The sequence below is a fragment of the Carassius auratus genome, unplaced genomic scaffold (genome assembly GCF_003368295.1).
Source record: "Carassius auratus strain Wakin unplaced genomic scaffold, ASM336829v1 scaf_tig00215316, whole genome shotgun sequence".
Taxonomy (NCBI): domain Eukaryota; kingdom Metazoa; phylum Chordata; class Actinopteri; order Cypriniformes; family Cyprinidae; genus Carassius; species Carassius auratus.
Window position 1 is genome coordinate 1334722 of NW_020528035.1, and position 22981 is coordinate 1357702.

The window sequence follows — 22981 nt, forward strand, 5'->3', positions numbered from 1 at the left end:
AAAGTGGTTCAGTATGATAACCTTACAGAACTTTCTGCATTTCCAAACAACAGGCATCCGCCTCCAAATGCAGGATTCCAGGACTGTGTTTATTGCATTTTGTCTGCGTGCTCTGAGCCTTACGTAATTATTTTTACAAAAAAGACCCACAGTGACTTCTTTCAGAGGCAAATTACCTTTTCTTAGTGATATGTAGCACCAGTTTACAGGAAATTACGATTTTGTACTTTTCATCTCGCTGGATGGAAACGGTGCTTTATTTATTAAAGTTTATGGCAATATTTCAATTTTGTGCATAAATTCAATTCACAACTTTGGGTGGAAACACAGCTAATGATGCCTAGATAAGCAGCTCAACTAGAGTTTGGAAAAGAGCACTGGAAAACTTAAGAGGATCTGCTTCAGTATATCCAATAAGAACCAGAATTGTGTTCTGTTGTGCAGTAAACCCTGGTTGATCCTAGAAAACCAAATCCATGAATCACATATTATTGTGCTTGTATATCTAAGATTGTTTCTGAGTATTTCTGATTTAGTCTTGTGCAGTTAGAAATGAACAGGAGAAGAAGAATATGAATAGAATGACTACATAGAACAGTCACAAACAATTTAGTCTGCCCTCTTGTGTTTGCTGGAGGGAGCCACACACTAAACGCTTGCCTCTGCCCTGCAACATGTAAGAGAACATCTCCAAACAACATCACAGGACAGTAAATGTACAACGACATCACAGACCCAGCAGAAACCTCAAGCTGATATCTTTCTGATATCTTCTAGAGAAGGTGCTGTGCTTAGTTAAGGTTCCTCCTTCTTGGTTGCATCTTTTCCTGAGTTAGAGCTGTCATCCGTGGCTACGGGGTCACCGGCCGGCCTGCTGGAGCTGGAATGTGCAGAGGTGTCTTTGGAGTGCGGTTGGTTGGGGTTTGCTGTCTTCCCTTCGGCTCGTCTGGAGCTCCAGCTGCTGCTCTGCTTCTCTTCGGTCTCAGGGCTGGAGTCACAGGAGTCGCTCTTCTTCACCTCGTCATCAGATGTGAAGTCAGAGCTGTCAGACGGACTCAGACCAGCTGCGGCGGATGCTGGCAGTTGAATCTGAAATGATATTAAAAGACAAGAAACATTTTCAAAGCTTAATTTTATTTGTAATGGTATAGTACATTGTACAAGTTGTATTTTGAATAAGCATTTATTTTCATCTTTTTAATTTTCATATTAATTTTAGTTTACATTTTAGTAATTTTTGTCTAATATTTCTATTTAGCATTATTTATTTATTTATTTTCGTTTTAGCAATTTTAATACTTTGACTTAACCCTATAAAGCCATATAAAATAATAGATATTCTACCATTAATATAAAAGATTAAATATTTTAATATAAAAACTTTTTTTTTTAAATCTACCATTTATTGAACATTAGGTTATATATATATATATATATATATATATATATAATTTTTTTTTTTAATCTCAAAATGTCATATAAAATGCATCATTTTTGTTACATCAGGCACTGCACAGCGCTTTGGATCAATTTATATTGTGTTTAAATGTGCTTTATAAATAAATGTTGCTGTAAAAGAATATGGAGCTCATACGTGAGGAGGAAAAACAGCAAAAATATAAAATTGGTTCACCTGTTGATATCTATATGGACAAAAAGTCCATTTGAATAGTTTATAATGTAAACCAATAAGATCAAAGTACTTGCATAAATACATAAATATCAGTTGTCACTTTATCTCTCTCAATAATGTCTTACTGAGATTTTTATTGAATGCAAAACATTTAAAGCAAATATGTATTATTTAAATGAAAAACATATAATACAATGCAATACAAAGCCTGATGGATCACATTTTATAAATTTTAACAATTTTTTTTTTTTAAATGATGCATGGAAAATCAAGTAAACATTAATTGCTTTAGTCTAGCAAGTGTTCGTCTTAAAATATTACTAACAATTAGAAACAACAACAATAAAAGATTGTGCTTACGGCCTAAATCTTATTTTATTTCAGTTAGTTCCAAAAGTAATATTTAAAATTTTTGTTCAAGTCTTTTAACTTTACATTTTTTTAATCTATTATTTATATTTTATTTTATTTCAGCTTTATTTCAAACAACAAAAATACATTTAGTAGTCTATAATTTAAGAATAAGAGTTGAGAGATTGAGATTACCTGGAATGGCTCGGTGACGCCCACAATGGAGCTCATATTGTTGCTATAATATCCCAGTATGAAGTCCCCAGAATCCTTTGGCAATTCTTCCTCGGGAAAAATCACCTGAAGGTTCCAAATCAAAAACTCTAAAACTAACAAGCTTCAATATGTGACTTAATAAACACAAGTGAATGTCTTTTTCTTGCAGCTAAATGGATGTAGGATTTGCCCTTACTTGGTGCTCCTGTCTCAAGAAATCAGACTCTTCCTGCTTAGCCCAAACATAACTCACATAGTCTTTATGGTGTTTAAACCCAACCTGTGAAAATACATTTTTGTACTTAAAAACACAAATCAGGTGACAAAAATGTTATTTGTACCACACTATATTTACCATCTTACTCTCATATCTAAATGCTCAGAACTGTTGAAATGATTGAAATGACCTTGTAAAGCCCAATCCAGTCCCAAGAGCTTCGACCAAAGTTGGGTGCCGTGGTGAATTTGGCCACTGCATCAGATATCTCTCTCCATTCATCCTCTACAAAGAGTGTTACTAAAGGCATGTCCACCCTATATGGGAACTAAAAGAACCATCACATGTTGAACACACTGCATAGAAAACATTGGCATGAAAGTTACTCTCACTAAGTCTATACATTCATGACAGGAGAAACAGCAACCTAGTACAGTACTTTCATTAGAGTTTTCAATGTGTAGTTTGGCATTAAGGGATTACTTCTCAAAAAAAAAAAATGTAATCACCCTCAGGCCATGCAAGATGTAGTTTTTATCTTAATTGGAATAGATTTGAAAAAATATTGCTCAACAGATGATCCTCTGCAGTGAATAGGTGCCGTCAGAACAAGAGTCTAAACAGTTGATAAAAACATCACAATAATCCACAAGTAATATACACGATGCCAGTCCATCAATTATCTTGTGAAGTGAAAAGCTGCATGTTTGTAAGAATCTAATCCATTATCAAGATGTTTTTAACTTCAAACCAATGCTTATGGCTAAAATAAAGGTCCAAAATCCATAATAATGCTTCCTTCAGTAATAAAGTTCACCACCTGTTGTCCTCTCACATCAAGACACACCCACATATTTGTTTAGAACTGTTGGGACTGCATATTTCTCTCCTGATTCAGACGAGATGAGTTTCTCACTGGAGTAAGCAATAATATGTTTAGAGGACTTGTATTTTAGCTAGAAGCAACAGTTCAAAGTTTTAAATATTTTAATGATGGATTTGTTTCTTACAAACACACAGCATTAGGCTTCAGAACATGTTAATTGATGGACTGGAGTCATGTGGAGTCATGTTGTTTGGACTTCTATGCAGAGGATCTATTGGTGAGCAAATGATGCAATGCTACATTTCTTCAAATCTGTTCCTATGAAGATACAAACTCATTTACAACTTGACCTGATAGTGTGCCAATTTTATTGCACTCAATCTCTCAATATTTCATATTACCCAAAAAAAGGAATTTGTCATTATAACTAGAGCCATGTTAGCATGCTTACCTGCAGAGTGAAAATAGAGGAGACGGGCTTGTGGTCACTGACGGTGTACTCCATGTGACTTCGGTAAAAATGTTGTGACACACGAGTTCCGCTGGTTAGACCTGACAAGGAGCTGCGCTTTGACATGCTGTTGCTGACCTGAGCCATCGGCCTCAACCTCCAAAGAATACGATCAGTCCATGCTGGCTTACGCTTTTTACCACTGAGAAAGATAAAGATTCACTTAAATAGCAATGCAATAATAACAGTAGCACTGCAGGAACTAAAACTACAGAACGTCTTGGTTACGTATGTAACCCTCGTTCCCTGAAGGAGGGAACAGAGACGTTACGATGGGATCTCGCCCGAGAGCCCAATCACCTTTGAGTGGTACAAAACAAGCCAATGGTACACAAAGTACCTTGGTCGCCGGGATTTGCATCGCGAGCTCCACCCCGCAGAGCGGGTATATAAGGATCAACGTGAGCAACTCACATTCAAGTCTTCGCTAAGGAGCCAAGCCAGTTACCTGGCCATTCAGCGGAACAGCGATGTGGCAAGGGGACGTAACGTCTCCGTTCCCTCCTTCAGGGAACGAGGGTTACATACGTAACCAAGACGTTCCCTTTCAGTCGGTCACGTTCGACGTTACGATGGGGTCCCTTACAAAACGCCACATGGCTGTCTTCCAGCGACCCGTGTGAGTGATAGAACCCTGTCGTGAGGCCAGCACGAGTGAGGGCCTATAGCTCACTCAGAATACACTGGGTAGCATATTCCAGCTGGACGTATGCTAGCAGGTTGCCTGCCCGTGGGAGGACTTACAGAAGGCAGGTATCTACCAAGGTGGTGATACATAAGAACTCTGAGGTACCCAGGCCACAGGGTGGAAGTTTCAACGACAGAGCTGGCAAGGGGCTTGCCAAGGGACGACACATGCTGCGGAGAGACTTACTGTGGACATAGACATGTGGGATTACCCAGAAAAGGGGAACCACAACACATGGAGGCACCTAGTCCCACACAGGGCTGACCAAAGGGCATGTACGCAAGTGTTGGACGTCAACAGTGCTGGAGGAACCCAGGGTTCTGACTGAGGAATTCACCTGAGGGGAATAGCGCACGCATCCAGTCCGCGGAGTGGAATGGCGCAGCAATCGGATTGACACCGAGCAGGTCCTTACAGGCCCGAAGGGGCGAGTACCTGGGAGGACATGGGCTCTACACAGAGATTATAAAATCTCGCAAATGTGTTAGGTGTCGCCCAGCCCGCAGCTCTACAGATGTCTGCTAGCGAGGCGCCATGCGCCAGCGCCCAGGAGGAAGCTACGCTAAGTTGAGTGAGCTCTCACCCCTAGGGGGCATGGCAGGTCTTGAGCCTGATAAGCCAGGACAATAGCATCCACTATCCAGTGGGATAACCTCTACTTGGAGACAGCCTTTCCCTTCTGCAGGCCTCCGTAACAGACAAAGAGCTGGTCTGAGGTCCTAAGGCACCGAGTTCTGTCCACGTAGGTGCAGAGCGCACGTACTGGACAGAGCAGCACCATGGCTGGGTCTGCCTCCTCCAGGGGCAGCGCTTGCAAGTTCACCACCTGATCCCTAAAAGGAGTGGTGGGAACTTTGGGCACGTACCCAGGCTGGTGTTTCAAGATAATGTAAGCGTTAGCTGGCACGAATTCCAGGCACGCTTCGTCAACTGAAAATGCCTGCAGGTCCCCGACCCTCTTTACTGAGGCCAAAGCCGTCAGGAGCGCAGTTTTCAAAGATAAAAACTTTAGCTCTACTGAGAGCAAGGGTTCGAAGGGAGCTCTCTGCGGTGCTGATAGAACCACTGTGAGGTCCCAAGAGGGGACTTGCTGAGGGCGAGGCGGATTGAGCCTCCTTGCTCTTCTCAGGAACCTGATGATCAGATCGTGCCTCCCAAGAGACGTACCTTCAACAGGGTCATGGTGAGCCGAAATGGCGGCCACATAGACCTTGAGGGTGGAAGGAGACAGCCTTCATTCCAACCCCTCCTGAAGAAAGGAAAGCACTGACCCAATCTGACATTTCCAGGGGTCCTCACGCTGTAAAGAACACCAAGTGACGAAGAGGTTCCACTTCAAAGCATAGGCATGTCTGGTGGACATGGCTCTAGCTGAAGTGATGGTAGCTACCACCTGTGGTGGCAAGGTACCTAAACCTTCCCTGACCCGTCCAGAACCCACACATGTAGGTTCCACAGATCGAGCCGTGGGTGCCAGAGGGTGCCTCGTCTCTGAGAAAGAAGGTCCTTCCTCAGAGGAATTGACCAGGGAGGGGCTGTCGCGAGGAGTACAAGTTCGGGGAACCAGGTCCGGCCAGGCCAAAAGGGCGCAACCATGAGGACCTGCTCCTCATCCTCCCTGATCTTGCACAACGTCTGTGCAAGAAGGCTCACTGGGGGAAACGCATACTTGCGCGGGCCCAGCGGCCAGCTGTGTGCCAGGGCGTCCATGCCGAGGGTGCCCTCGGTCAGGGAGTAAAACAACTGGCAGTGGGAAATTTCTGGAGAGGCAAACAGGTCTACCTGAGCGTCTCCGAAGTGTTCCCAAATCAGCTGAACCGACTTGGGGTGGAGTCTCCATTCCCTGGGGCGAGACTGCTGCCGTGAGAGCTCGTCGGCTGCACGATTGAGCCTGCCCGGAATGTGAATGGCACGAAGCGACCTCAGATGCTTGTGACTCCACAAGAGGAGATGGCGAGCGAGTTGCGACATGCGGCGGGAGCATAGACCACCCTGACAGATGTTGTACGCTATGGTCGCAGTGTTGTCCGTACGGACCAGAACATGCTTGTCCTTCAGCAGGGCCCTGAAGCGGTGCAGAGCAAGACGTACTGCTAGCAACTCGAGGCAATTGACATGCCACTGAAGTCGGGGTCCTGTCCAGGAGCCCGACGCAGCCTGTCTGTTGCACATGGCACCCCAGCCCGTGGCAGAGGCATCTGTTGACACAACAACATGTCTGGACACTGGTTCTAGAAACGAGGGGTCCAACCACGGGGTGAAGTATTGGCGGCAGGCCGGAGTGATGGTCACTTGGAGCGTGCCCTGTTGCCATGTCCATCTCGGGACTCGGTCGTGAAGCCAGTGCTGAAGCGGTCTCATATGGAGTAGCCCGAGCGGTATGACTGCCGCCGCGGACCCCATATGCCCCAGGAGCCTCTGAAACCGTTTCAGTGGAACCGCTCTCTTGCCCTCGAATTGTTTCAGGCAATTCAGCAGTGACTGCGCGCGCTCGTTCGTAAGCTGCGCGAACATGGTGACCGAGTCTACTTCCATACTGAGAAATAGATCCTCTGCACAGGGGAGAGCTTGCTCTTTTCCCAGTTTACCTGAAGACCCAGTCGGGTGAGGTGTCTGAGCACCAGATGCCTGTGCTCGCACAACCACTATTGAGAGTGAGCTAGGATCAGCCAGTCATCGAGGTAGTTGAGGATACGGACACCTTGTTCCCTGAGAGGAGCCAGGGCTCCCTCCGCGACCTTCGTAAAGACGCGGGGAGACAGGGCCAACCCGAATGGGAGAACCTTGTACTGATATTCCTGCCCCTCAAAAGCAAACCGAAGAAACGGTCTGTGTCGAGGAAGAATGGAGACATGAAAGTACGCGTCCTTCAGGTCGATCGCTGCAAACCAATCCATCGGACGAATGCATTTGAAAATGCGCTTGGGCGTTAGCATCTTGAATGGGAGTCTGTGCAGAGGCACGCAAGTCCAGGATTGGCCGTATCCCACCTGTCTTCTTGGGGACTATGAAGTAAGGGCTGTAAAAGCCGGACTTCATGTCGGCTGGAGGGACCGGCTCTATTGCGCCCTTTGCCAGCAGGGTCGTGACCTCCGTGCACATGACAGGGGCATCTTTGCCCATCATCGTCGCGTGTACACCCCGAAACCTGGGGGGATGCCGGGCTAACTGAATCGCGTAGCCGAGCCTAAGCGTCCGGATGAGCCAGTGGGAAGGCCTGGGGAGCTCTAGCCAGGCTCCCAGGAACTGAAACAGCGGGGTCAAGGGGACTACAGGCATACCCACAGTGGGGCAGCGTGGTGGATCAGACAGCCCCGGCATGGGAGGCATAGCATCCCTTAGCGGGGGCAGAGTGCGGCCACTCGTCTGACTCCAAGTAGCAAAGAGGGTGTGAAAAGGCGAAGCGTTCTTGAGCCGGCTTTGCATGGATACTGGCAATGGGAGAGGGGAACGAGAGCGGCGAGGAAGCACGTCACCAACTGTCGTTTGTGGCCTCTTGGGACCCAGAGGTAGAGGAAACATCTCTTTTTGTGAAGGTTTGGGTACCACCAGCTGTAGGGCCAGTGGCGGAACAAAGAGAAAACGAGAACAAAGGATTCTCCCCCGACCCTCCTCCGGGGGAAAGGAGTGTTCCTGCTACCATCTCCTGATGAGCTGACATCTCCAACTCCGGGTCGCCCGTCTCAGGAACGCCGCTTGGCCTGGCGTTTGGCTGGCTTAGGGGCAGAGACGGGTTGCACCGCCCTTCTGCGGCCATCTCCTCGCTGCGGCCGGGGTGAAGGCTGCTGCTGTGGCCGAGCGGGAGTGGAGGAGGCCGCAGGGGGTGCCCTCGGCGACGAGCAGGCTGAGGTGGCTGCGCGGGTTGCGGGGTGGAAGCAGCAGTGGGCCATCAGGGCAGGATGTGTCTGATGGCCTCAGACTGCTTCTGGGTGGCAGAGAACTACTGGGCAAAGCTCTCTACCGCGTCGAGGAAGCACGTCACCAACTGTCGTTTGTGGCCTCTTGGGACCCGGAGGTAGAGGAAACATCTCTTTTAGTGAAGGTTTAGGTACCACCAGCTGTAGGGCCAGTGGCGGAACAAAGAGAAAATGAGAACAAAGGATTCTCCCCCGACCCTCCTCCGGGGGAAAGGAGTGTTCCTGCTACCATCTCCTGATGAGCTGACATCTCCAACTCCGGGTCGCCCGTCTCAGGAACGCCGCTTGGCCTGGCGTTTGGCTGGCTTAGGGGCAGAGACGGGTTGCACCGCCCTTCTGCGGCCATCTCCTCGCTGCGGCCGGGGTGAAGGCTGCTGCTGTGGCCGAGCGGGAGTGGAGAAGGCCGCAGGGGGTGCCCTCGGCGACGAGCAGGCTGAGGTGGCTGCGTGGGGGCGGGGTGGAAGCAGCAGTGGGCCATCAGGGCAGGATGTGTCTGATGGCCTCAGACTGCTTCTGGGCGGCAGAGAACTACTGGGCAAAGCTCTCTACCGCGTCGCCGAAGAGGCCATCCTGGAGTTGAGAAGCTGAGCCCGATCAGACTCCCTCATGTCTGTCAGGTTCAGCCATAGGTGGCGCTCCTGGACCACCAAAGTGGACATCACCTGACCCAAGGAGCGCGCAGTGACCTTCGTCGCCCGGAGAGCGAGGTCGGTAGCAGTGCCCACCTCCTGCAAAACCCCTGGGTCAGCACTGCCCTCATGCAGCTGCCGGAGCAGCTTGGCCTGATAGACCTGAAGTGAGGCCATGGCATCCAGGGCAGAAGCGGCCTGGCCCGCAGCTATGTAAGCCTTGGCCACAAGCTTGGATGAGAACTTACAGGCCTTGGAGGGCAGCTTGGGACCACCATGCCAAGTGGAGGCGCTCTGTGGACACAGTTGCAGTTGAAGTAGCCCTCTTAAGAGAACAAGAGTTAGAACGGAGTGTGGCAGAGGGGACTCTATACCTTTTAAGGTAATCGAGTCTCGATCTCAACGCCGAGATGGTCATGTCCCCGCAATGAGAACCTGAGCGATCCACGAACGCAGTCTCAGCGTGCTGGAAGCCCAGACACGTGACACAGCGATCGTGACCATCACAAGGAGCGATGTATCGACCGCATCCAGAAACACACGGGCGAAATGATATCTTTAAAAAGACGCAAATCGGCCCGTATCTTTTTTGTGAAAGAAATTTGCTCTTTCAGAGGTGTTGAAGCACTCGGGAACGCGGGAGCTGACGCAGGAAACCCAGACGAACCGCTGAATCGCGCAGTCACACCAACACCAGCTCTTGCTTGTAACACTCCGGTGATTGCAGCAAGCGTTGTGCTCGGCTCCGAGTTGCTCCTTATATACCGCTCTGCGGGGCGGAGCTTGCGATGCAAATCCCACAGACCAAGGTACTTTGTGTACAATTGGCTCGTTTTGTACCACTCGAAGGTGATTGGGCTCTCGGGCGAGATCCCATCGTAACATTGAATGTGACCGACTGAAAGGGAACTGCAGGAATAGCAGCATATATTTGCTTATATGATGGAATATTGAATATTACTTGCACACTTTGAAAGAAAACTATGGAATCTTGTTTCCATCACTAAATAAAAAATGTAACTGCGACTTTATATCTCACAATTCTTACTTCTTTTCTAGCAATTGTGATTTTACAGTATGTCTCGTAATTCTAACTTATTCTCAGAATTGCATGTGTTGAAAAGTTACAAAGTCAGAACTGCATGATTATAAGAAAATGTCAGAATTGTGAGCTGACTTTTTTTTTCTTCTCAGCATTTTAAATTATAACTCAAAGTTTTTATCTCACAATTCTTAGAAAAGAGGTCAAAATTGCTTGGGAAAAAAAATGTGAGATGCGTTTGTGAGTTTAAAACAAAATTGTGGGATAAAAAGTCGCAGATGTAATAACTCCCTCCACAATCCAAAATGAAACAGAAACAGCTTGTTTTGAAAGAAAATTAATTTTGCAATTAAATAAAAAAATAAGTCTGAGATTTGCTATATAGTACATCTCGCTTCACATGAGTGTACTGCATGTATGTGAAAAAAAAAAAAAATAGAGTCCATTACAAGTCCTTAACTCTTTTTAGTCCATCTGAATCTGTTTAGAAGCATGATTCCAAATGAAAAATGTATGGATCTACATGTTTTTTTTTTTTTACCTGGTATCATACATGTCTGTACCCACATCAAACTTGTACGTAGGAGAGAATTTAAGTGGCCCCTCGTGGAATCCTTCCAGCACAGTCTCACTGCCTTTAGCCATGTTCAGCTGAAAGATGAAGAGAGACAAGAATCAAAGAGGACAACACTACAATTAGTGTCAATATTAATAATAATAGCACTGGGAAATAAACAGATTTAACAAACATATTTATATTGCATTGTTTTGTCAACATCGTGACCTAAACTAAAGGGCACTTAAATGCCTTGAATGTCCCTCTGACTTCAATGTCATTTCATGTTTTCATAATATTGACATAATGTTATCAGTGGAAATATGGTCTTTGACATTTAGAGGGACTCACCTGGTCCTTTTCCCATAAAGTGGACAGTTTGTTATTATCAATGGCTGATTTCACAACTTGCATTTCCAGGTCCTCGATTCGAAAGTTCAGGTCTCCAAACCAGAAAACCACACTGTAAACATTTGTCCACGAGTCACATCATACAGTTTTCAATATAAGGTCATAAGGTTAGTTTAATGAACTTCCATCATGGATTGTGTCACACTGGGCAGCGGGTCACATAACAAACTCTATTAACCCGATCTCATGGTAAACAAAACAAAGCTTACAACTTGTTGAATTAAAATCCATTTGTACAATTTGCTGAATAAAAGTAAATCGAACCATCATTAGAGCGTAAGCAGGTGGTATAATAACACACCAATAAGACACAAATTTATCACTAATTTACAGGAATATAAAATTCCCAATTTCTTTATTTTTGACTTGTGATCAAACCACATGATATTTTGTAGAAAATGAATCAGTCTGTCCTGTAGAAGCAAGTCAAATGATGCATATGTCATCATGCACAGATTGCGTGGCAGGAAAAGTATAAACAGCACCGAACAATGTACAAGAAACTATTATTGTACAAGAAAATATTATTGTAGATACATGTTGTTTTATTTTTATTTTGCATGAAAAACAGGTTTGGTCACAACTTTGTGTCCAATATAAAATCTGGGACCAGAAGCAAAAACAGTTGAGAAATTCTTTCCTGGGGGGAATTATAATACAACGGCACCATCTGTTGGTGAGGAACAAAATATGACCTCTAATAATTGTGCAAATGATTTTGGCACAATTTCTTTCTTAAGGTCCTGATTCAAATGAAATGTAGTGGCAGTTATAACAATAATGTGTTTATACTTTAATTGTATTGCACGCATGTGTGTGTGTGTGTGTGTGTGTGTGCGTGTCTTACTCATGATCCAGGACGCCTGTAGCTACTTGTCCTTCAAACTGCTGCTGCTGCAGGATGCTTTCAAAGTCCTCCATGCGCTGGTCTGTGTTCTCCATGTGTGCAGGCAGATGACAGTTCAAGAAACAGATCGAATGGCCAAACACGTTCATGCGAGCGCTGACGCCTCCTTTATTCCCCTGCAGAGCAAGAGGGTCACAAATCAGTTCATTTCAGTGGCGTAGCCACGGGTGTGCCAGGGTGTGCCTGTGCCACCCACAGTGGCAGCTGGCACACCTAAAAATAGATGCAGAATTATTTTTTATAGTCTCAATAAAAAAATGTTTACTAAACTTGGGCTATTGTTGTTTACTTAGAAAATATATATATTTTTAAATCAACCCTTTCACGCGTAAGTTACAAATATTTAACTGACCCGTTGTTTCCGTGGCGACGCTTCATGATTGTCACATGACACACCGCAGCCATAATAACTAACAGATGTATGGCTATTCGTTTTATTTAGTTTTTCATTTTTTATTAAAATATATACACAAACTTGCTTACCATGTCAACTATCTGATATGCCGATTCTTCGTTTAAAAACCTTTATAAATTATCTTGATCTATAACGAGATGAGCTCTGCAGCTCAGAGTCCTGTCAGTCGGATTTAACGCAAAGCACTTTAAACCCCCAGTTTCTCCCGAAATACATGAAAGTAAGTGGCTGTTGTAGTAAACTTTATTGTTCTGCTATGTCTGTCTGATATATGAATAAAACACATCGGCAAATTACATTTGATTAGATAGTTTTTGCTACTTCCATAGACATCAGTGTGCATTTTACAAACTACCAATGTATTGTTTTACTAGTGATTATGTATATTTAAATGTATGAAACCTAAAATAAACATTATGTGGTTGAAAACATAAATATATTGTAATATGTTATCATATTAATTGTGATATATGACAGGCGCTGAGCGCGTCCGTCTCTGGCTCAGTGCCAGCCAACGTGCGAAAGCTGTTTGAATCTGGCAGTTCTGTGACGCCACTGAACATTCTAAATCATACTCTCAGGGGCACAGAAATAAGAATCCAATATATGCAATAATGCTAAAAATGTAAAAAAGTAATTTACATTTTAAATTATTTTTGTGAAAATATATCTGCCGACATTCGGACTGCCAATCAATCAGCAAACAGCAGCTGGCTGTGACCCCAGCAGTCTATGATATAAACAGATAATTTTTGATTGCACATTGCTAGCTAGCAATATGTCGCAGAGATCCTTTCTTAATTTTTTTTAGCAAAAAAACTCTGCTTGATGGACAGAGGCCTAACATTACACCTGATGAGGATGTTTCTCCCTCCCCGGGCCAAACATCCACAGTCAGTGTTGCCAGATTGGAAATGTCCAAGTATCGTACCAGAAGTTCAAAATTATCGTATTTGGAAGAAAATTATTACATTTAACAATTAACTACATTTTGACATGACCTGCAAATTACCACTAGGAGTATGGTTGGATGGAAGCAGTGCGACAAACATACTATCCCATAATTTTGCACAGTAATCTGACAATAAATGTGGCACACCCAGATTTTCATATGCACACCCAGAGTCTCTTTTCTGGCTACACTACTGGTTCATTTTTATAGACTTTTTTCACAAGGTCCTGATCATCATGGTTGATCAGCTACAAAGTGTCCACATTAATTCATGTTTTCATGTCATGCTGTGGCATGCTGCTGTGTTTTTCTAAATAATGTTGGCTGTTAAAATAAAGCACATAAAAATGCCTTATTCTGCAATAACCATATTTTGATCCCTTGCTCCTACTCCATATCTAATTTACTTCTCCACTACCTTACTTCCTATTAATAAGCATACAATTATGAATTATTTTCAGAGAAAACAGTGAATATGTGTTCCTTATTCTAAAGTGTTACCAAGACTGTAGTAGTATATAGATGATACACTGGTCACCACACTTTCAATTGAACACAAGCAATTTATGCTCCTACTTTTACAATGATTTGTTATATACTGTATATGCAAAATGCTGTAGAATTGTATATGGTAAAAGATGTTTAAAGTCCTGCAGTCTTTTTAGAAACTGAAGGCCAATCTATTTAATAAAAATACACACAAGGGTTGGTGGAGGTGCAGATTTTTGTGATGTACATGCATTTAAATCAATGTAAATCTGCAGATTTTTCCATTAAAATCTGCAGGTAAAACTTGACTGAGGCGAGCAGAACTGAAATGGTAACTAATTAATCATAATGTGGAACAGGTGTGGTAACCATGGCAATCAGTCATTAGATCAGACCTCTTATGAAACATGCGCTGCTGTGCTGAATAATGAGACAAACTGAGTGAATGTCAAAATGTCAAAGCATAGCATTTGTAAAATATATTATTTTACCAACTATTTTAATTTATGAAATGCACAATCTTTATATTATTTGCCTTTTTAAGTATTTACAGTATTAAATTGTATATAGAGGTCCTGAAAAGAATTTGGACATTCTTCCTAACTTAGACTTGTGTGAATTGTTTTGCTTGATGAGTGTGTGTGTGATGTTTATTTCTAAACCCTTGGTTTGATATTTTTTTTACTGACTCAAATGTATTTAAACATTTTTAAATGTGATTACATGTAAGCGTCTGGGTTAATTTACAGAAAAGAAATTAATTTAATTCAATTATTACTTAATACCTGCTTTAAATTAAACTATCTGCAATAACACTTTTACATATTATGGATTATAAAGGTATTCATTATGCACATTACAATGCGTTATATATTTTCCTTAATAACTGCAGCCAAAGTTAAAATGTATTATAATATTTGCATAATCCTTGCTTGACATTTCAAATGGGTTATTTTCCATCTCTTTTAATACATTACACTTTCTAAAAGTGCAGCAATTATAATGTATTATAACTTACAATTATTTGTGAGAGATGCAATGCATTATAAGGTGCATTACAAGACATTGATGCATCAAAAACACTAATACATTTTATATATTTAGGCTGTTTTTGCAGCTTTAAGTATCCTGCAGTTTTCATCAAACCTTTTAGAGACTGCTTATACTCGTTCATGCTCTATGAATTCAGATGAATGTGACTTCAATGGTACTTCAATCATTAACTTTGTTATAAAATTTGACACTGTAGTCCTCGCTGCGAGAGGTGAGTTTATCATTATGACGGAATCATTTTATATTCATTAGCTGTTCAGCACATTATTAATATTTCAGTAACGCACAGCATGACATACTTGACAGAACCTCGTTAACAGCTTCCTGTAACCTTTCCGCACACGAGGATAAAATAAATTGGTAGATATATCAGCTGAGAAACATTCAGATACAGAAATGTGGCTTCCACCAAATAACCGCACATTTACATCAGAAAGGGAAATATGAGATTGCATCCAGACAAACGGCCGTGAAAAGGTCTAAGCGCAGATAACGTACCCAGATCCCGCCGAGGCCGGTGCGAGTGGTCTGTGTTTGAATGCCTCTCAGGAACGGCAGGTGAAAGTACTTGGCGAAGACCAGCAGCAGCATTCCCTGCATCCTCTGAGAAGTGACCTACAGACCGAGAGAAGCACACACAGATACACCAGTCAATAACCCTGGAATAAAGTATAAATATTGGAATCAAAACTTTAAAAACGTATAAATGTTGATTTTTATCACCCTTCCAGAAAGAGATGTTCAGAACACTAGCCTACTGACTACCCTGTAGTACATACTTTAGTGTGGAACCACTATATATAGCATGGAATAATAATAGTATGCAACATTGTTTTCATGGGGGATTATTTTTCCACACAGAAAATAAAGCCAGATAAAATGAGGAGGAGTCTAACTGATGGAAAATAGAAACATGAGTCGCAAGACCAGCAAAGAGATTTTCATCCTCAGCTACTCAGTCACTGTTACATAATGGGACCCCTGAAGCTCTAATGACAACTTTGTGTGTGTGTGTTTGTGTGTGTGTGTGTGTGTGTGTGTGTGTTTAAAGGGAACATTACTGACCAGTACATATCCAAAGGGGCTGAGAGCGTCCATGAAGACCTCGCTCCACTGGTCAGTGAAAAGAACATCTTTCAGTCGTTTGTTGATCATTGAGTTCACTTCCTGTAAGCTGAGACAGGGTGCAAGAAAATATGATTTATTCTCTGTTTAAACACCAATCTTCAACCCTGTGATATTCAACTAAAATCTTGAACAAATTGTGAAAGGACTGAATGGTTGTTACAGTAAAAAAAAAAAAAAACATTTCAGTAGGAACATTTCCAAGTATGCATCTGTGATCACTTGTTTCATGCTGAGCATCTTTCATTTAGAAAAGCAGCAGCTCTCAATGGAAATCTCACCCTATAATATACATGTCTGTGTTCCCGTCACCAACATTCAGCCCCAGTAATGAAGTGATGTCGTCAGGAGGCATGGCTGAGCCCACATTCCATGTGATAATGTGCACCCTTTTGGCAGAAAGAGACATTAGAGATTACACATGTTCACATACTGACAGTCGCCAAGTCTCTACTAGGCACCGCATCCAACAGCATTATTATGCAACTGTATTATAAGGTGAATGTGAGTGTTTTCTTCTGTAATACACTGCTGAATATCTTTAGGTGTGACTGTGATATAACAAAGCTGTGACTGTTGACACTGACAGATAACCTATAACTCAGCTTTTCAATTTACAAACAAGTTTACATTAGTGAATAAACAAATTAAAGAAATAGAAAAAGGAGCAACATCATCAGGACAATTACATACAACACTGCGCACTTGCAAAAGCAACCTCGTTTTGTCGTGTCACATTAAATGTGTTAGTAAATCATCTCAATGAAGACCCAGACAATGCTAGGAATATATAAATATTCAGTATATTTTTCAAGAATTCCACAAACATCCCTCCATTATTTAGTATCAACTTTTATATTAAAGAGAGAGGAAATTTAAATTATACAACACTTTCAAAAGAATCAATCACCCCAAAAACCTCAGGGCATCCAAGATGTAGATGAGTTTGTATCTTCATCAGAAGAGATTTGGAGAAATATAGCATTACATCACTTGCTCACCAGTGGATCCTCTGTAGTAAATGGGTGCCGGCAGAATGTTCAAACAGCTGATAAAAACAACACAATAATCCACAAGGAATACACATGACTCTGGTCCATCAATTAACATATGTGAAGTGAAAAGCTGAGTATTTGTAAGAAACAAATAAATCATTAAGACATTTTTGCTTCCATCTAAACTGTGGGTCCACTATATACATAATATTGCTTTCTCCCGTGAAAAAAAAGTCACACACTCTAAATAAGAAGAGAAATATGCAAAGATCAAGCAACGTTTATAAGTGAAAAACGGTCCAAAATGGTTGTAAACAATCATATGGCTTGTTTTGATGCGAGATGACAAAAGGGGATGTTGTCTTTTTTTAAACTTGAGGAAGCGTTATTATGGACTCCCATTTTGGCCAAAAGCAATAGTTAATATGTTTTTTTTTCCTCACACAAACAATCAGCGTTTCACTTCACAGATGTTAAGATGGACTGGATTCGTGTGGATTACTTGTGGATAATTTTTTTTATCAGCTGTTTGGACTCATTCTGATGGCACCCATTCACTGGAGAGGGTCCATTGCTAAGCAAGTAATGGAATGCTACATTTCACTAAATCTGTTCTGATGAATAAACAAACTCATTTAAAACTTGGATGGCATGAGGATGGATTATATGTGAGAGTATATAAGTGCTTCAAATGTAATCTTGCCTCTATCTCTGACCTCACATCTTATTATTATGTTAAGAAATTGACAACTTGCACTTAGCCTCATGACGTATTACCAAGATTATTTATATCATACACAAGATCAGCCTGCAGCACAGGCTAGTGAAGGGTGTCAGTGCTCTAAACTTGCACTACCACAATGTGTTTGAGACCTGATCAACTCACTCATCCAGCAGTATTAAGATCAGAACAAACGTACCCCTTTATTTGAAAAATGCCCCTTTAACTGAAAGATTAACTGTTTAATTAACCTCCAGCATTATCGACACACTAATCATCAGTTTAAAACTGTAATGCTGCTTTGACATAATCTGTTGGCCTATTGTATGAAGCATTATATATATATATGTGTGTATATATATATATATATATATATATATATATATATATATATATATATATATATATATATATATAATATATATATGAAGGTGACTTAACTTTATTAATTTGTATTAAAACGAATAAGTATTCTGCATCATTTTCTACTATATGTACAGTAAATGGCATGTTTATGTTTAAAAATTAAGAGAATAAGGCCCCATTTACACTAGTGCATTTTCGTTTAAACATACATAACTTTTGCCATGGTTACGCTTATCGTTTACACTACTTTGGCGTTTTCCACGTTCGAAAACGGAGACTTTTGAAAATGCTGCTGAACCCATTTTAGTTTGAAAACTCCGGGGTTGCGTTTCATTGTAAATGAACCAAAATGGCTGCCCACATGATCTCTGCATATCCTTGACGACCATGTAACCGTATCATGTCTCTGTAGAGTATGTCACTTTTTTGTTTTGGCATGACTCCCAATCAACATTTTCAGCTGCCATGGCCGCCTTGTAATCATTGGCTACTTTGAGTCATAATTCTACCTCAACCTCTGTCCACACAAAGACGTTTTTGCTTTCCCTCGCCATCATGCTCATTGTTGAACCTGCCAATGACTAGCAACCGACTTCTTGTTTACACCAAAGTCTCTTTATATTATATATAATTCTATAGTCTTTGTTTACACTTTTACGGGCATGCCAAGTGTGCGTGAATAGTTACATGACATGCGTTTTCGGTTATGTAGTGTAGACAGAGATGAAATGCAGCTGAAACGTGGATCGTTTTAATTCTAAAATGCTGTTTTAAAATGAAAACGATCTAGTGTTAACAGGGCCTAAGAGAACCAACAACTCTGCACTGTTTTCATTAGGGTAACCGTTAGTGGTCGACCGATATATCACCAAGGCCGATATATTGGACGATATTTAGACTTTTTTAAATATCGGCATCGGCCGATAACTTTTTCTGCCTGGCCGATATGTTTTTATTTTGACAGCACACCAGACTTTTATTTTGACAGCACTGAGAACACCAACGCCAGTGCACGCCAGTCCTCACATTCTCCCTCTTGTTTACTGTTGTCGTTAACGGTTCTGTCTAATATGGATAGAAGTCTGTCTAATTATCTATTAGAACGTTTAAACAAAGTAATTAATTGTGTACAGAAAGTATTATAACGATTGCTTATATATTATTAGTAATAGAAAGGCAAACATTATTATACTTTCTTGTTTGCCGTCAGCATTAAGAAAATATACGTTTATATAATTTAAACAAATCTTTGAATGACTAATGAACATTTATTTTCACAAACCTTGCAAACTTAGTCAAATCCAGCTGTGAGACCTTCTGAGGTGTGCATTTTCATCCAGCATGATCATGTGTTCTCTGTGTGACAGTCAGTCCATGAGAACTGAATGCTTTAAACTTTAAACTCGTGATTTCAAATTATGCTGTGCTTTATGCATTTGCCCACTGTCATTTTCATGTCATTTTCACTGTGTGCTGTATGTAAAATGAGTGTTAAAAACCATTATATATGGTTTTGACGGATGCGTAAAACGCAGAAAATCGAAATTGTTCCGAATTTTTTTTGACGGACGAGAGTTTCAGAGGCAGTGTGCAAGCGTGATTGACATAACGTGAGGTTGAATGTTTATTTTGACGTGTGAAACTTTCGCATGCAAATTTCGGACTCAGTGTGCAAAGGCCTTTACCCTTGCTTTATTTGAAAATGATTCCCAATGCACACAAACTTCCCAGAATACTGAGTGCACTGTTGGTTACAGTGTTTACTTCCTTTTTAATTATATTTTTAATTATATATATTTTTTTTTTGTGAAAAATAACTTGTCATCTAAAGTATAAATATGTTTCATTTATAAATGTATTTTTCGATCCATTGTCAAATTATTTCAAATTCCTTAAATATTAATACTAATAAAAAAGAAAATTATATCGGCTATCAAGACATTGTTATCGGCATCGGCTGTCAAAAAAACAATATCGGTCAATCACTGGTAACGGTTTGTACAAAGCATTTCACATGTACAGGGTGAGCAGGGCACAAATGAAGGGTTAATTGTAACACTACAAGATTTAAACATTTCCACATAACAAAATGTATACAATTTCGCAATATTTCCTTGACATATCATCTCTATAAAGAGAAAAATGTGCCAAAGTTCAACAATCTTTTGAAGATATTGCTGAACATTCATTTAAACATTACAAAAGTAAATTTCTGACTGAAGTGAATTTGTCATCTCGTTTTTTAGTGTTTATTTAAAATGAGACATATCTTTATTTATTTATTTTTTCTTTATTTGTATCTCCAAACTGTTTTAAATAGTTCTGCTTTGCTTCTTATGCTTTTCTAAAAAAAAGTGTTTAGACACTAGTGTTTAAACACATGGAAGGACCATGATTTCATTTTCTGCGATAAAACTTGTTTTTTTCTTAAATACTTAATTTCTGTCATCATACTTAATTCAGATTAGGCTTAAAGTAATATCAAATGTTTTTTTTTTCAAGTATCTTGGTGGGTGGTGAAATAGATTACTTGTCTAGGTGGGTTGTTGAATGGAAAAGTTTGGAAACCCCTGCACAAGCAGATCCTTTTCTTTTTGCTTTTTTCTTTTTTTTTTTTTTCTTTTTTTTTTTTTTCTTTCTCAAATTGAAAAGTTTTTTCATTTTTTATAAGTACAGGAAATCAATACTTTTATTGAGCAAAAATGTAATAAATTGATCAGAAGTGAAAGTGAAGATGTGTTGTAAGTAAAAGATTTCAAAAACATAAAAAGAATCTTCCCAACCCCAAACATTTAAACAGAAATTTATATTTTATTCATTCAGGGTCCACATTTGCAAAAGAAAATAAACAGGCTATTTAAGCAAATTCAAAATTCAAGATAATTCGCATTAATTCGGCAGTTGATGAATTGCAGTTTTAGTCACTTCCTTGTTGGCTTCACGAGAGAGAGCGGGAGGTTTCCGCTCGACTGCGACTACACCAACTAACTGGGGACTATTTTCTGGTGCTGCGTAATATCACTGCACTTGCTGCACTCATGGTACAGCAGCAAAATTCCTTGATTATTATGCGAGAATGAGAGTATAGTTCCCAGCCATATCGGCCTAGAAAATCTGAACTTTTCAGTTTCCGTCAATCTTAGTACACAAAGAAGAGTTGTCATTTTTGAGCGAGATGCTAATTGCCTAATCAGATTCAATGATCTAAGCTAAGCTAAGCTAAAAGTGCTACCATCAGACCCGGAGATCGGCTGAATGGTTTAAAAAAACGACAAAACTCAACTGTTTAACTCTAGAGGAGTTGGAAAATGAGCCTATTTTCAAAAAAAGTGGAGTGTTTTTTTAAATTGTACCTGAAATCCTCCACCACCTGCGACTGAGTGTCGGCAGTCCCAGCGACAGACAGGGCCCTCTGTGGGTGAAAGACAGGATCAGTAGGTGGTGGTCTGTATGACGGGGCCTGAGGAAGTGAGGCGGCCCTCATTGCAATGTGGCTCCGAGACACTGCAGTATGTCCTGAAAGCTTCTGTCCAGCCACACTTGGAGGTCCGTGATCAACACTGAGTTTAGCCTGAGGATCTGAGGGGTGATTGGAGCTGTTGGGGCTTGTTGGTTCAGCCTGGTTGCTCAACTGCTGCGGTTTAGGAGATTCTGGAGGCTTGGGCTCTGATACGTCAATAGATCCTTCCACCCGCGAGCTCCTCTGGGGCCGACGAGGCCTGGCTGGAGCCATCGGTGGTGTAGAAGGGGCAGGAGAAGATGTGGAGGATGGGGATGTATCTGCTGCTCCTTTTGGTTGTCCAGATGAAGCCAGATCATTAGTCTTGCACTGACTTTGAATATGTTGCTCTGGTTCCATGCTTATCTAGCAAAATGAAGCACACTGGTGGATCAATCAGCATGTGCATTTCAACTACATTCACTTGTTAACTACATTTTCAATTTCTCCTTGGTAAAACTCCTGATAAAATCACAATGAGGCATTTAAAAACAAACATGGCATGACAAAATAAAGGCTGCTCAAATAACATTCATATACTGTTCCCATTTATTTCCAAATGCAAAATGGTTTAAATGAAATGATGTAAACAGGAACACCTTGTTAAAAGAAGCACACTTTAGTATACTTTTAAAAAGAGTAGTTGCTACAGAAATAATATAGTTAAGTGCAAACTGATTTTAATGTTTAAAACACTTGAACTGCATTTTAATCACAACTAAATGAAAATGCACTGAATTTTACCAAAGTTGGACTTAAGTACATCTAAATGAAATTGTAAAATGTAATTTCATAATTTCATTGTCTTTGAAATACGGTTCAAGTGTATTTTAATGTAATTTCTATTGAAATGTCATGCATTATTTATATTTGTAAGTACATATTTGTAATGTAAGAATTTAAAACATTTCAAATAAATTAAGATGACACTTTATTTAAGGTCTCCTTGTTACATGTTACATGTACTTACTATTATAATAACAAGAAATTATGCATAATTACACAAAAGTAAGGCCACCCATCACTTCTGTTTTAATTACAGTTATATTGGACACCTAGTTTAGTTTAGCTGTATTTAACAGGTTAAATCTCTGTAATGCTTTGGGTTTGTTTTAAGTTAAAACAGGAACTCACCAAAACAACGTGCAGTTTTGGGTTGTAATAACACTGGGTTGCATAATCTTAGATTTTTGCCTTTGAAAAAGTCTTCAACATAAATACTGTGACCAAGTTTTTATTCTTATTTTCTGCATTACTGTGCAAAAATGTATGCTTTTTTATTATTAAAGTACAATATTCTGTATATGATTACACTGTAAAAACATAAACAAAAAACTTGGTTAATATTTGATTGGTCGGCATGATAGCTGAAGAGTTAAACTCTGAGAAGCTCTTCCAAGGTGATGGGTTTCATCTCTAGCTTGAGGGGAGTCTATTCTAGTTTGAAATGACTCTCTCTGAA

General features: G+C 40.8%; 1 protein-coding gene across 1 annotated transcript; it reads right to left on the reverse strand.

Moving 5' to 3' along the window:
• Nucleotides 1-769: 769 nt before the first annotated feature.
• On the reverse strand, nucleotides 770-22160 carry inpp5jb (inositol polyphosphate-5-phosphatase Jb). Its single transcript, XM_026259956.1, has 12 exons — nucleotides 21374-22160; nucleotides 16220-16327; nucleotides 15879-15987; nucleotides 15312-15428; nucleotides 11845-12020; nucleotides 10938-11049; nucleotides 10572-10681; nucleotides 3695-3896; nucleotides 2608-2745; nucleotides 2397-2480; nucleotides 2180-2284; nucleotides 770-1089 (listed from the first exon to the last, which is right to left on the reverse strand). Exons 1-12 carry the CDS (start codon nucleotides 21877-21879, stop codon nucleotides 796-798), a joined length of 2061 nt encoding a protein of 686 aa, XP_026115741.1. The 5' UTR covers nucleotides 21880-22160; the 3' UTR covers nucleotides 770-795.
• Between the last annotated feature and the right edge of the window lie 821 nt (nucleotides 22161-22981).

What these genes read in the sequence shown, in the direction of transcription:
- inpp5jb (XM_026259956.1), bottom strand. Translation starts at nt 21,879, where the DNA reads ATGGAACCAGAGCAACATATTCAAAGTCAGTGCAAGACTAATGATCTG. An exon ending in ACAGACATGTATATTATAGG is followed by an intron (nt 15,988 to 16,219) that starts GTGAGATTTCCA and finishes ACCCTGTCTCAG; the next exon opens with CTTACAGGAAGTGAACTCAA. An exon ending in GCCCCTTTGGATATGTACTG is followed by an intron (nt 15,429 to 15,878) that starts GTCAGTAATGTT and finishes CTCGGTCTGTAG; the next exon opens with GTCACTTCTCAGAGGATGCA.